General features: G+C 48.9%; 1 protein-coding gene across 3 annotated transcripts; it reads left to right on the plus strand.

Annotated features, from left to right (window-relative positions):
• The first annotated feature begins 2,339 nt into the window (after positions 1–2,339).
• Positions 2,340–11,443, plus strand: TRAF1 (TNF receptor associated factor 1). 3 transcript variants are annotated; one of them, XM_065737321.1, is made up of 10 exons: positions 2,340–2,589; positions 3,108–3,192; positions 4,513–4,611; positions 5,570–5,731; positions 7,732–7,803; positions 8,058–8,126; positions 8,385–8,822; positions 9,168–9,345; positions 9,913–10,061; positions 11,172–11,443. In XM_065737321.1, exons 1-10 carry the CDS (start codon positions 2,381–2,383, stop codon positions 11,385–11,387), a joined length of 1,677 nt encoding a protein of 558 aa, XP_065593393.1. In that variant the 5' UTR covers positions 2,340–2,380; the 3' UTR covers positions 11,388–11,443. The 3 variants fall into 3 exon arrangements, with proteins under 3 accessions (XP_065593393.1, XP_065593394.1, XP_065593395.1); XM_065737322.1 differs by having other exon boundaries at positions 8,061–8,126; XM_065737323.1 differs by having other exon boundaries at positions 2,340–2,556.
• The last annotated feature ends 1,182 nt before the right edge of the window (positions 11,444–12,625 follow it).

Genomic DNA, 12,625 nt, shown 5'->3' on the forward strand with positions numbered 1-12,625 from the left:
GCCCGGGCAGGCAGCATGGGGGGGGACAGCAGTGCCCCTTCATCCCAAAACCGAAACTCCCCATCAGAGTAACAGCCGTCTTTCTGAAACAATTAACCTCCAAAAGAGTGACAGTTGTCACATCCAGAACTGCTTTCAGAACTTCTTGAAACAGGAGCTCACTTCCTGGCAGAGGCACTGTGTGCCCGACCAACTTGCAATGACTTCTAACAGCACATTACAAAGCAGCGTGAGCAAAATGTGAGCCAAAGTGCCCTGGTGATGCGTGGCAGTAAGGCCACACGGGTGCCCTAAAGCTGGGCTCGTGGCAACTGCCTCCATCCGACTTAGGTTTCCTTTTCTCTGCAGTGGCAATTTCCTCTGCACCATCACCCGTTAAAACAGGGAAAAAATCCTGTCACTTGTTAAAGGCAGCCTGGCTCAGAGGTACGTAATTAAAGGGCTTCTGCCAAAGCGAGGGGTCACATTCTGGATCCTTCTGTCCTGCATGGTGCAGGGTGCAGCTGTGAGAACACGCTGCCGTGCAGCAGAGGAGCTGAACGGGATGTGGGCTGCAAAATGGTGAAGCAGTGACCTGCTCTACGTAAGGATGTACATTTCCTCTGTGTAGTGCACACGCTTTTAGTGGTCCCCGCTGTCCGTCGGGCTGCCTCACCCCCAGAAGCTCCATCCTTTCAATCTATGATTGAATACAGCTCTAATCTGTCTGGCTTTGGGTCTGGCGGCATGCAGTTGTGGCAGGAGGACGATCGCCCCGCGCGACAGAGCCCAGAAGCTGTCAGACGCTCGGTGATAACGCAGTAGGGCGATGTGCTCGATGTGCTGGCACATGAGTGCTGCGGGGCAACACGGAGCGGGCGCGACCCCGTCCTGACTTCCACTTTTCCGCCGGGACCAGCGGAGCTCCCCGCGTGCGGTCGCAGCCCGCGACGTCGCAGCAAATCTGCCTTATCCCGCCGCGCTGCGCGCACCCTGACGGCACGTGCACGCGCCCGGGGCTGCCGCCGGAGGGCCGAGAGCGCGGCGCCGTCCTCAGCGCTGCCGGGAGCGCGCACGGCTGTCCCGGCTCAGCACTCAGAGCGCGTGCACGGGGCGGATTGCGCTCCGACGTTCCCCCCCTCCCCCCCGGGGCTGCCCGAGGCCGCTCCTCCGCTCCCCGCAGCGCTGCGGGACCGAGGTAAAGGGGAGCGGGGGGAGGCCCCGCTCCGGGGGCGGACGTGGCGGTCCTCCCGGGCGGGGGGGGTGGGGGGGGGAGGCGGTCCGGAGCCGCTCGGATCCGCCCCGGGGCTGCGGGGCGGTGGTCCCGTCCCGCACACGCGGCGCGATGCGGTTCGTGCAGGCAGCGCAGCGCGAGGTTTCCGTCACGAAGGCCGCCGGCTCCGCTCTGCTTTGCTCCGCTCTGCTTTGCTCCGCTCCGGGCTCCCGCAGCTCGTGCTGCTCCCGCAGGATCGGCGGTCCCTGCGCTCATCGCTAAACTTCCCTTGGGTGCCGAGAGGGACCGAGCGAAGCGCCCGAACCGCGAGGCACAAAACGCGGCTTAAAGCGAGTATGGAAAATCGCGGCTTCCCCAATGCGCTGCGGCACTCGGAGCGCTCCGAGCCCCGGGCACTGAGCTGGGCTGAGCTCCATCACACACCGGGCTGCTGCTCCCGCAGCCACCATCCCACCTCAGCCCCCAAACACAACATGAACACGAGGGCACCTGCACTGACAGCAGTGTGGACATTTCCAAGCACCTCTGGGACCACCAGGGTCAGTCCTGAGCGTGTTCCCAACAGCGCTGCACTGTGCTGCTCTGGTTAACCAGGAGCAGTACTGAGTGTGCCAGGTCTGTGGCTGGAGCACCAGCACGGGGCTGGTGGAGGCCTTGGGGTTTCCCCGTCTTTGCGTTGCTGTTGTTGTTACAGGAAGGTCACTGCAAGCACACCCATCACTCAGTTTCTGCATCGATAAACGTGTAATCCCAGATTTTGGCCCACGCTAATGGAATATTTGTGGGGATTTACTGTACAGGAAATGATTCTGTGTGCTGCAGACTGATGGGATTGCGGCTCAGAAACGATGGGAGCATTTCCTCCATCTTTCTATAAACTAAAATGTGAGAAGAAAACCCCAGCCCTTCATTTTAACGCGTTGTCCATTTTCACATTGTGCTGGAGGGAAATTTTACATCTGCACAGTAATTTCCTGCAGGTCCCTCATCAGACCCACAGTGACATTCAGCCGTGCACGTCAGCTGCACATTCAGTCCCACAGATCACAAGATTACTGCACAGGTTTGGGGCTGCTCCATGCACCCTGTGTTCATGGAAGTGAGCGGCTGCCCGCCCGTTTCAGCCCCTGTTTCTGTCCCCTCCTCTTTGCCAGCAGTTCACTTCAGATGGCTGAGAAAGCAAGCAGAGACCCACAGGATATCCCCGGCTCTTCTCCTGATGAAAACGAGTTTCCTTTCGGATATCCCACAAGCGTTTGTGAAGATGTGCCCGATCAGAAGTACCTGTGCACCAACTGCAATAACGTCCTGAAGAAAGCCCTGCAGACACTCTGTGGGCATCGGTACTGCTCCGCCTGCCTGTCGTGGCTGGTCCGGTAGGTCCTGGACGTGGATCGCTGTGGTAGGTCCTGGACGTGGATCGCTGTGTGCTCAGCAGAGGTTGTACATCTGTATTGCTGCGCTGAAGTCGCAGCAGCAATCCTGCGTGAGCTGAAGGTGGCTTTGATGTTTCGGAGAGCAGCAGCAGTCCAGGTTTGCTGGCAGGGTTCTGGTGCTGGCTCCGTAGGTTCCAGCTTCATTTTTCTCCATGCAGGCTGCTCTCGCTTTGCTGAAGTACAGGTGGGATTTGTGGCCTAACGGAATAAGACCTGGTCTTGAGGAATAGGGCAGCGTTTTTTTGTTTGGTTGGTTTGCTTCATTATCTTTTTGTTGATGGTTTTTGTTATTTATTCATTCATTTTACTTCAAGAATTGGACCTTCAGTGAGCAAAACTTTTGGATTCTGAGTGGAAATTACTTCCACATTTTCACTTTTTTTAGCATGCGTACAAAGACCTCCTGAACTCCAGTTCAATGATTCGTTGTTATTTCGTTCTTCTTTCTTTTTTCCCAGGAACAATAAAAATCCAGTTTGCCAGAAGTGCAGGGAGGAGGATCCCAGCACTCTGAGTGAAGGAAGCCTATTGGCAGAAGAAAGGGTAAGCTGTGGTTCACAGTTCATTCATTCATCTCTACCCGTCCTCTGGTCTGCTCTGCAGTAATCTCTTCTACTGCTATGTGGATTTTCCAGGCTGTCCTCTATGTCCTGAGCACAGACACAGGGCTCACTCCCAGCTCTGCTTCTTCCTTTCCTTCTTTGGGAGCACTTCCTGCAAAACCTGTGGTGCTGGGTGAGCTGCTCTGCACGGGCAGGTTCTTGCTGGGAAGTCAGCACAAAGGCATGACGACCTGCCCCGTAGACCCATCCAGAACAAATGGTCCAGACTCTGTAAACAGCGGAACAGAGACTGCACAGCAGCTTTGTTCTTTGCTCCATATCTTTTCCTGATCATCTCTGTTTTACCTTTACTATGGTTTTGCTTTATGTTTATTCCCCATGCTGATTATATGTTTGTATTTTAAATAAGATACTTACACAGGAGGAACAAAAGGCTCTACCAGGATATGAATTTACATTATCTTATCCCATGACCTGCTTCTATGATAGCTCCCATCCCTTCCCTGTTATACTCCTCAATTTACAAACCATAGTATACTGTGTATACTTCACCACGGTGCTGCTCATCAGGATTTCAGTGACTTTATTTAAGTGTGGACATGACTGGTAAATACTTTCCCCCCCCCTTTATTTGTAAAGACCCCCTCCCAGCCCCCCACTTCCTGACTTGCTCTATGTTAGGAACTCTGCTGTCATCTGTATTGTGTACTTATTACTGTCTTGTTCCTGTGCCAGTGTAATATGTAATATTAAAAGTGTGCGGGGTTTAATCATTTGCAGAATAAGGGTACAATTCTCCGTGGTTACTGCAAGAAAAAAAAGGTCTCTGCAGTCAAAAAACGTCCAACATGTGGTTTACATTTTGTGAGTACACAGTGCTGTATTAAACAGAGACAGCTGTGGTCTGGGAAATTTAGTCTCACTGAAGAAGAGTCTCAAGTCCTCTCCACTGCCCTTGAGGAGATGTTAATGACCCCAATCATTAAATGCATTCATCACAGAGTCCACATAGCAGCACCCCGTGGTTAGGATCACCTCAGCACATCCATTGCATATGATTCAGATTTCTGTGAGAAGGAACTTCAAATCGTAGCTGTTCTGGTTGGGCACGTTTTCAGTAAATATAGATGGCATCAAATAGTTCATCTTTGTGTCATAGCCGAGAAGTGATCTGATAATTATTGGACTCCCAATAGCACCAAAATTCTTGCTAAGTAAACCAAATCTTGACACGGTCACTGAATTGCCGTCCCAGGAACGCATGCTGATGGGGTTTTTCCTTCCTGTGTTTTCTTTCCAGGCCTTTGGGGATGCCGCCATTAACAAAGAGATTTCTGAGCTCAGAGTGCACTGTGTGACCCTGGGATGCAGTTGGTGCGGCACCATGAAAAATTTTGAAGTACGTTTCAATTCCCAGCTCACAGTTACCAACATCATCCATACATCACACGGAGCCATCGGATGGCTGAGGGTGGGAGGGACCTCGCAGCCCCACCTGCTCCCCCCACGGGGGCTGGCTGCCCCCCAGCTCAGGCTGCCCAGGGCCCATTGGGCACCTCCAGGGAGGGGGCACCACAGCTCTGAGCAGTGCCAGGGCCTCAGCCCTCTGAGTGAAGAACTGGTTTTCTGTTGGAGTGTAGTCCTTTTTAAGACAGATCCTACCCGCGTTGCTCAGCTTTGTGAATTTAAGAATTGGAGCCCCTCTTGGCATGAATATGTGGCAAAAGGGATTTGAGAGTTGAGCGTGTGATCGAAATTGGCATTTCTGAGGCAGTTCTGTAGGGGACAGCCATCTCCCTCTGAAGACAAAATCAATGGTGACACAGTGCCCACAGAAGCTTCAGCAGAAGAGGCCAGAATAAACATTTTCTGTTTGATATTGTGTCTGTAAGTGTGGAAGCAGACCGGTTGGACATAGCCACAGGAGAAATCACGCTGACGTTTTTCCTTGATGAGGTGAGAAAGTGCAGACAGAGAGAAGGAAATAAGGAAATGCTGTAGAGGTTATTTTGAAGGTGGGTGAGAGGTGCACACAGCCTCAGGTGGCCCCAGCCCTCCTTTGGGGCTCCACAGGGATGTGGGCACACTGACTGCATCCGTCCTCTCGGTCTGAGCCCCTGTTTGAATTTATCACAAGCCATGTGGGTTTTTTATTCTTTTTTTTTTTAATTTGATTGTTTGCTTCAGTTCAGAACCATCAAAAAAAGCCCCAGGAAAGGCAATTTTCAGCAGCACTGCGGAGTGGGACTTCACCTGAGGTTAGAAAGAATGCAAAGCAACGCCGAGGGGATGGATGCTGTTCATAGATGAGTGTTTATCTGCAGTTTAAAGTTGGGTTTGTAACTTTTCACTTCCAGGAGCATCAGACTCTGTGTGAATATGCTTTGATCCCTTGTCACACTGGCTGTGGACACGTGGTGATGAGGAAGAAGCTTGCAGATCATTTGGAAAATGGATGTGTTAATAACGTGACCGTGTGTCACAAGTGTAAGCAGAGCTTATCCAGTAGTGAGTACCATGTAAGAACATTTACTGGTTTCAAATAAGGGTTTTATATTAATGGCTTTACTAATTTATTGTCATGCTTTTCATCCCAATTTCATGACTGCTGTTGCACTTGGAGTGCCTTTTGTTTCTCATGGTGTGCTGATTTCCCCATGCTCCTCTGAACGTTCAGAAGTTGCTCTGTTTTCCCTTGTCTTGAAGCAGCAGCGTGGTGCAGAGTGGTCTGAGGACACAAAGTGAGCAAATAGAGACTGTCCTGAGGAAAAATGGTGCAGAGGGGCAGATGTAAACTGATAGAAAATGATCTGTTCTTATACAAAGAGATAATTATACGAGATGGAGCAGCGATTCTTCTATGAAGATAAGCAGCAGTGGCACTGCACTAAGCCTTGTGATGGATGTGCTCCATCTTCTTAGTTGCCAGCCCTGGAGCTCTGTCCTGGAGCAAGGGCAGGGTAATGCAAGTCCTGCGTGGCAGGAGGGTTGCTGTAACATCTCAGGCTGGATGTGAACAGCAGCCGATAGCTTTCTGCATCAGAACTGTCACAGATTTGTGCCTTTCCAACCACTGAGCTGTGAGATTTACGCAGCACATTGGGATAACAGTCTGCAGGTAACAGCACGCTTCTTGGGAAGCCTTCTCATGTGCTCTTCACATCTTAGCAGCTCTTGTTGAGAGAGGAGACTGTCAGAACCCCGGCACGTTTTACCTGTGCTAAATGCAGCTCATGTTCAGAGAGGTGTGGGTAGCAGGAGGTGGCAATGTCCATCCCTCTCAGCCCTGGAACCAGGGGAAGGGCTGGAGGCTGAAACCTGGGCTCTGATTTCTGTCCCTTGAGCTCCTTTCTCTTTCCTGAGCTCTGTGACACTACAGATCTGCCTCAGTGGGCTTCATTTTCCTGCGGTGAGGAACTGTTTTCCTTCCTGTTATTTTGGTTAGCTATCACCTAATTAATTTTTATTTAGAAAACCTTAGTGGGAGATTGGCCTCGAGATGTGGATCTCACTTTGCTCACCTTAGCTAGCATTCATTAAATCTTTAGCTCTGTGGCATGTGAATTTTGCTTGTTTATGCTGTGGGCACTGCTCTCACTCTCCACCTTCACCAGTCAGTCACTGGTCTCATGACTTCTGCCTTCCTGTACCTTAAATAAACCTCCCACCAGCCCTTCTCCCCCAGGAAACCAAAGATCTGAAGGAGTGAACCAGCAGTGAGTAAGAAAATAAACACACACGCTGTGTGATAACTCAGATGCAGAGTATTCAAAATGAGTTCAAGGGAGGAAAAGAAATGGTGGCGGTGTTTCTGGGGATCGAAAGAGAAACTTGAGAGCTGAAGCTGAAATGACTTTATAAAAGAAAATTCCAGACTGCTCTAGGAAATGTGCTGGTATGCAAGGGCATTACTAAAGATGAAAACCACCCCCCTGTGTGGTATGAGTTGAAAGCTGACAGTTGCTGTGTTAAATACACAAATTGCTGTAGTAGGATGAACCAAAGGCAGGAGAATTACTTTTGTCTCCGTGCAGCCAGGAAAGACAGAAAGTCTCACGTTAGCATTAATGCATTGTACATTACCAATGAAGGAACGTTTGGATTCCTGCCTTCAAAACGGTCATAATCAGGATCCAAGAAGTGTCTGCACATGGAACAAACTATATGGAGCCAGTTTATGTTTGAACTCATGTGTCCCAACTTTCTGAACTTTATTCTGCCTGAAAAGAAGCCTGAAAACACTGCAGTCTGTTAAACAGTGAGATCAAGAGTGGTCGTTCTCTGGATGTGCGTTGTGGAGCTTGTAGTGCTCACAGGGAAGCCATCCTCCCTTCCTTTTCTTTCCTCAAATCCATACTTTCCAGGAGAGACTTGCACAGAATTTAATGCAGAAAAGCTCCTCTAACTGCCTGTGAAGTGGGAGTAGCACTCCCAAAGAGAAGCTGTGTTTCAGAGACTCTTAAGATGCTCGGGCGTTTTATTGATGTGCTCAGTTCCTTTCTTCTTGTTTTAATGACAGAAACATTCATGTGAAGGCAGTTTATACAGAGAACAGAAGCATGTGCAAGCAGAAACGCCATCAAATGAAAAGGTGGGTAAAAGATGAGTAAATACAGTTCAGTTTTATTCCAGTTCATGAAATAAATTCTTCATTTAGGTTCAATGATCAACTGAGAACACCTTCAGACATGGCAGTTGTACCTGTGTGCATAGCTCTCATGAATAGCTTCACTTTGCTGCTCCCACAACTAGTTCATTAAGCCAACCTATTTATTTGTGGGTAAATAGAATGCCTTGAAGATGGTATTTGCTGATTTTCTTGCTTTTTGAATGCTTTTTTCCCAGCAGAGCCGTTCTGTTCTCTCAGTCAGTAAGGATGGATGTCGGTTTTCTGAAGTCGGGTGTTCGTTTGGGGTAAGTGCTGCTCCAGGAGCACAGCTCTGTGCTGTGCCTGCAGCCTCGCCAGCCTCTGTGATCAGGGCAGCAGGCACTGATTTAAACGTGTCTTTAAAGAAAGAAAGAGCTGTAATCAATTTTTAGTAGACCAGAAGAGGTGATGCTGAAACTGCCAGGGTTACAGAGTGTGTGTAAGGTGCAGTTTGCTCTGTGTCGTGGCTTTATTTGGCTCCATGAGATTTTTAAGGAGAATGTATTAACCACATCTTCTTACAGGGCAGCAAAGAGAAGATAAAGGAGCACGAAAAAGCTGCAGTTGGGACTCACATGCTGCTGCTGCTGCAGTACATGAAGCAACTGAAAGCAGACCTGTGCACTGCTTCCCAAGCTGCAAATGGTTTCATCCCACAGTCAGAGCTGAATGTGAATGGTGCAGAAAAAAGCATCTCTGAGCTGCATATCTCGGGCAGTGTGGGAACCAACGGGAATCTGGAAGTGGACTGTTTAACCAGAACTTCTGTTCCTGGAGATGAATCTGTTCTACAGCAATTAGTGAGGGAGAAGGTGATTTCTGAGCTGGAAAATAAGCTACATGTGTTTGAGAATATTGTGGCAGTGCTCAATAAAGAAGTGGAGGCTTCCAACCTGGAAATCACGGCCTTTCAGAGACAGAGTGAACTCGATAAAAACATAATACGAGGCCTTGAACTTAAGGTAAATATTTACAAGCAGCACTGCCCGTGTGCTTGCTGTGTAGGTAACGCACCCTTACACGTGTCAGAGAGAGCTGCTGTAGGGATGAGCAGAGGCACTGAAGCTGTGCAGGGCTGTGTTCTGGGCACATCACACAGGCTCCTTTTCTTGTTTTGGATATATTTTCAAATGGGCACCTCCAATATTTGTTATCTAAATCCACCTCCAGGCACATGGGTATCCCTGGGAGTTTTGAGTGTTAAGAGAGGTGAGCTCCCAGGATGTGAGGACTTTGGAATGATTCTGCTTCTTTTGCAGCACTTGGGGGATGGGATTGACTGAGAACTGCTTTGTTTTTTCCCCTAGATTGCAGAGCTGCACCACTGCCTGACCCAGAAGGATGCAGGCCTGAGCAGGCTTCATAAGAATCTTCTGTTCTCCGAGCAAGCTTCCTACGATGGGGTCTTTTTGTGGAAGATAACAGATGTCAGTCGGAAGCTGCAGGACTCTGTGACTGGAAGAGCAGTCAGTTTGTACTCACCAGGTAAACACGACGTACACGTGTGTGAGCAGAACTCCATCCTTCAGAAAACCCACTGCTTTCCCTAGAGTGAGGCTTCTTTCTGCTCCTGGATGGGGTGTGCATTAAAAAATAGCTCCTTGAGCTGAGGTGCTGTTTGTGTGAAGGTGTTGTGCTCTCCTGCCTGTTAGTGCAGCTCAGAGCTGTGTTTCATTCTGGGCTTTCGTTCTGCAATTTGCCCTCTGCTGCAGCTACTTGCAGTGACATCTGCTGGATCTGCATTGTCTAACCCACAGCCTTGGTGCCTGGTGGTACTGAATGGTCTTCTGCTGTGGTTATCCCCCATGTGAGAAGGGATTTAATTAGGCAAAATATCCTTCTGTGGCTAATAGCAGGTATTTTTTACCAAGGTGTGGGGCATGAAAAGGATTCCACCCATTGTATTTTCACTGCTTATTTTGTGTACCAACCTGTGTGTTCTCTTTAACTCTGTGGTACCAAACTTGGCACAAGTCTTTGCATCGTCTGTCAGACACTCGTTTTGCCTTATCTTCAGAGGAGGCCTTACTAGTGAAGCATTCTGATTTTCAGCATTCTACACTGCAAAGTACGGCTACAAGGTTTGCCTGAGGATTTATCTGAATGGGGACGGGACAGGAAAAGGAACCCACGTATCGCTCTTCTTCGTGGTCATGAAAGGAGACTACGATGCTCTGCTCCCGTGGCCTTTCAGGCACAAGGTAAGGAGGGCAACTCTTCATATCTGATCCTGGCATGCACCCACTGCTTTTGGCAGTGAACTCAAGAGAACTCTTTAGTGGAGGAGTGAGTGTTTGCTCATGTTCTTCCATGATAGCTTATAAGCCATACTCTAACCTTGGGCGACAATTTATCTCTCAAGTGAGTGAATTACGCTCAGGGAAAGCTGATTTCATACTTTACCTTGAAGGATTTTCCAGCCCCAGAGTACTGCAATAACTGCAGCTTGCAGCTCAAGGTTGACGCATCCCAACCTGTGTCCATCTGGGAGAAAGCCAGAGGCACATTTTTCATGGCTCTTATTATACAGAGATGATATCAGTTCGTGGGGAAATGCTGATTTGTTGCCTGGAACACAGGTGGTAGAAATGTGAGTTGGAGTTCCACTTAGAAATGTGCCACAGATGCCTTACATTAATCTGAGCATATTTTTGTTCATTTTGTAAGTACAATCCCATAACACAACAGTGGTTAAACAGCAAAAGTACACACAGGTTCTGATCCCTCCTTTTAGCATCTGCCTTCCTATGGTAATGGTGCTGTAAGCCTATCATACAAATGGTCTTAGTATCATTTAGCAGCCAAAAAAAATAGAAATCAAAGTTCTCAATCATTAAAAAGTATGATTTGCATTTTACATTTCAGGCTGAGGAACAGCGGGTTGGTAGAAGTAACAGGAAAATTGAAACACTCTATAGGTTTTGTCTTTACATATTTGTTTCTTTGGATTCCAAACCACATCATCAGAGTGAATGTAGTGACTGGAACCAAACCTGGAGTTTGTTTAAGTTGTCAGAAGAGAGAGGGAAAAAGTCTTTGCAGTGTATAATTCTCTACCAAGAACTAATGACTTACTTTATTCTATTTCATTTCATGGGTGGCAAAGTTTGCAGTATTTCATCTGGGAACTGTTACAGTCTCCCTCGTTCCCATTAACTGACCTCGTAGGCTGTGAGACGTTCGTTACAGCTTGCATTTAATTATCAATAGAGCATCCAGCTGCTTTCACGCTGTGTTTGCATGTTTGCCTCCAGTGTTTTCTGTTTAATTTTGGGTTCAGTAACTCATCACTGCTGTGTTCTGTTTTTCAGGTTACATTTATGTTGCTCGACCAAAACAACAGAGAGCACATCATCGACGCGTTTCGCCCGGATTTGGCTTCTGCTTCCTTTCAGAGACCTGTGAACGACATGAATGTCGCCAGTGGCTGCCCCACCTTCCTCCCTCTGACCAAGCTGCAGTCCCAGAAGCATGCCTATGTGAGGGAAGATACGCTTTTCCTTAAATGCATCATAGATACCAATTAGTAACTCCTGAAACTTGAGTGTCTGGCACATCACCGGCTGCAATGAGTTTGTTTGCAAGAAAAGAAATGCCAGTTTGAGACGTTGTGTTAATTCTCAAGTGGGCACAAAGTCCGGAGAGCCCAAGCCTGTGTCCCCCCACGCTGACTGGGATCAGCTGGGTCTGCCTGCTCGCTGTTGTTGCTGCTGGGCATTGCCCAGTGCCACACGGTGCTATTGCAATTGGGGCTGTGATGATCTCACCGACCAACCCAAACTCTGCTTTAGACGTTGCTCACAGCTGCTCCCCTTTGCAAGCACAGGTGGAATGAGGGGAGCTCCTTCCCCGAACTGCCCAGATGCGCTGTTCCAGTGGGGCACCCTGGGGCTGGGAGGTGGTGGGCTGAGGGCTGCAGGGCTCTGCACACCCTCCCACCTTTCCCAGGTTTGATGCAGCTGTCGTGCTGCCCGCGCTGCCAGCTGTCCCTGCTCTGGGACTTGTGCTGCTCCTCAGCAGGGATGAGGGCAGATCCCTCCCAGAGGCTCTGGGTGGATGTGTGTGCTTTCTGAGGACCCTGGAAGCCCTGAGCTGTGGGTAGCGCTGACAGCTCAAAATCCTTACACTGGATGATGTATTTCTTGCTATTTATTTCAGGCCTATATTTATGCGCTCTGTACAGAGGTGCTCTGTTGCATCAGGAACGTGACCAGATTGCACTGTGCCTGGGGAAAATTGCCTCTGGTGTTTCCAAAAGTGGCACTCTGACTTTCCCACATCAGCTGTGGAGCTCTGGGTTTGACCCCAGGGAGCTGGCAGCTCAGCAGTGGGAAGGACCCCTCGGGGGCTTTAAGTGCTCCCTCATTTCTGAAGCTTTGAGCAAGTGACATATTGAGAAGTACTGATTCTTTTCTTGCTCAATTCTTTTCATGTGCTCCACATGCTAAAATGGAAGTACCTACTAGCAATGTTTTTCTTTTTTTCTTTTTTAAGAGACAAAGAATGAATAAAAGTTATTTTTGCAATCAAGTGAAGCTTGGAAACATTTTCCTGTGAATCACTTGAAAAAGCGAAACTGACAGAAATGAATGTTGCACCACTGCAGGAGAAGGGAGAGGAGAAACAGAGCAACCACAGAGCAGCAGAGCTGCTGCGATGCTCTGTGCTGCAGTGACCCCCAGACCCACTGCACACCTCTGGGTACACCTTCCCCAGCTCTCTCTTCTGCCTCAGCAGAGCCCTTTTACATAATGGGTTGTGATGA

This window comes from Cyrtonyx montezumae, unplaced genomic scaffold, assembly GCF_038088225.1.
Source record: "Cyrtonyx montezumae isolate F1298 unplaced genomic scaffold, pur_monq_1.0 scaffold_20, whole genome shotgun sequence".
NCBI classification, from domain to species: Eukaryota; Metazoa; Chordata; class Aves; order Galliformes; family Odontophoridae; genus Cyrtonyx; species Cyrtonyx montezumae.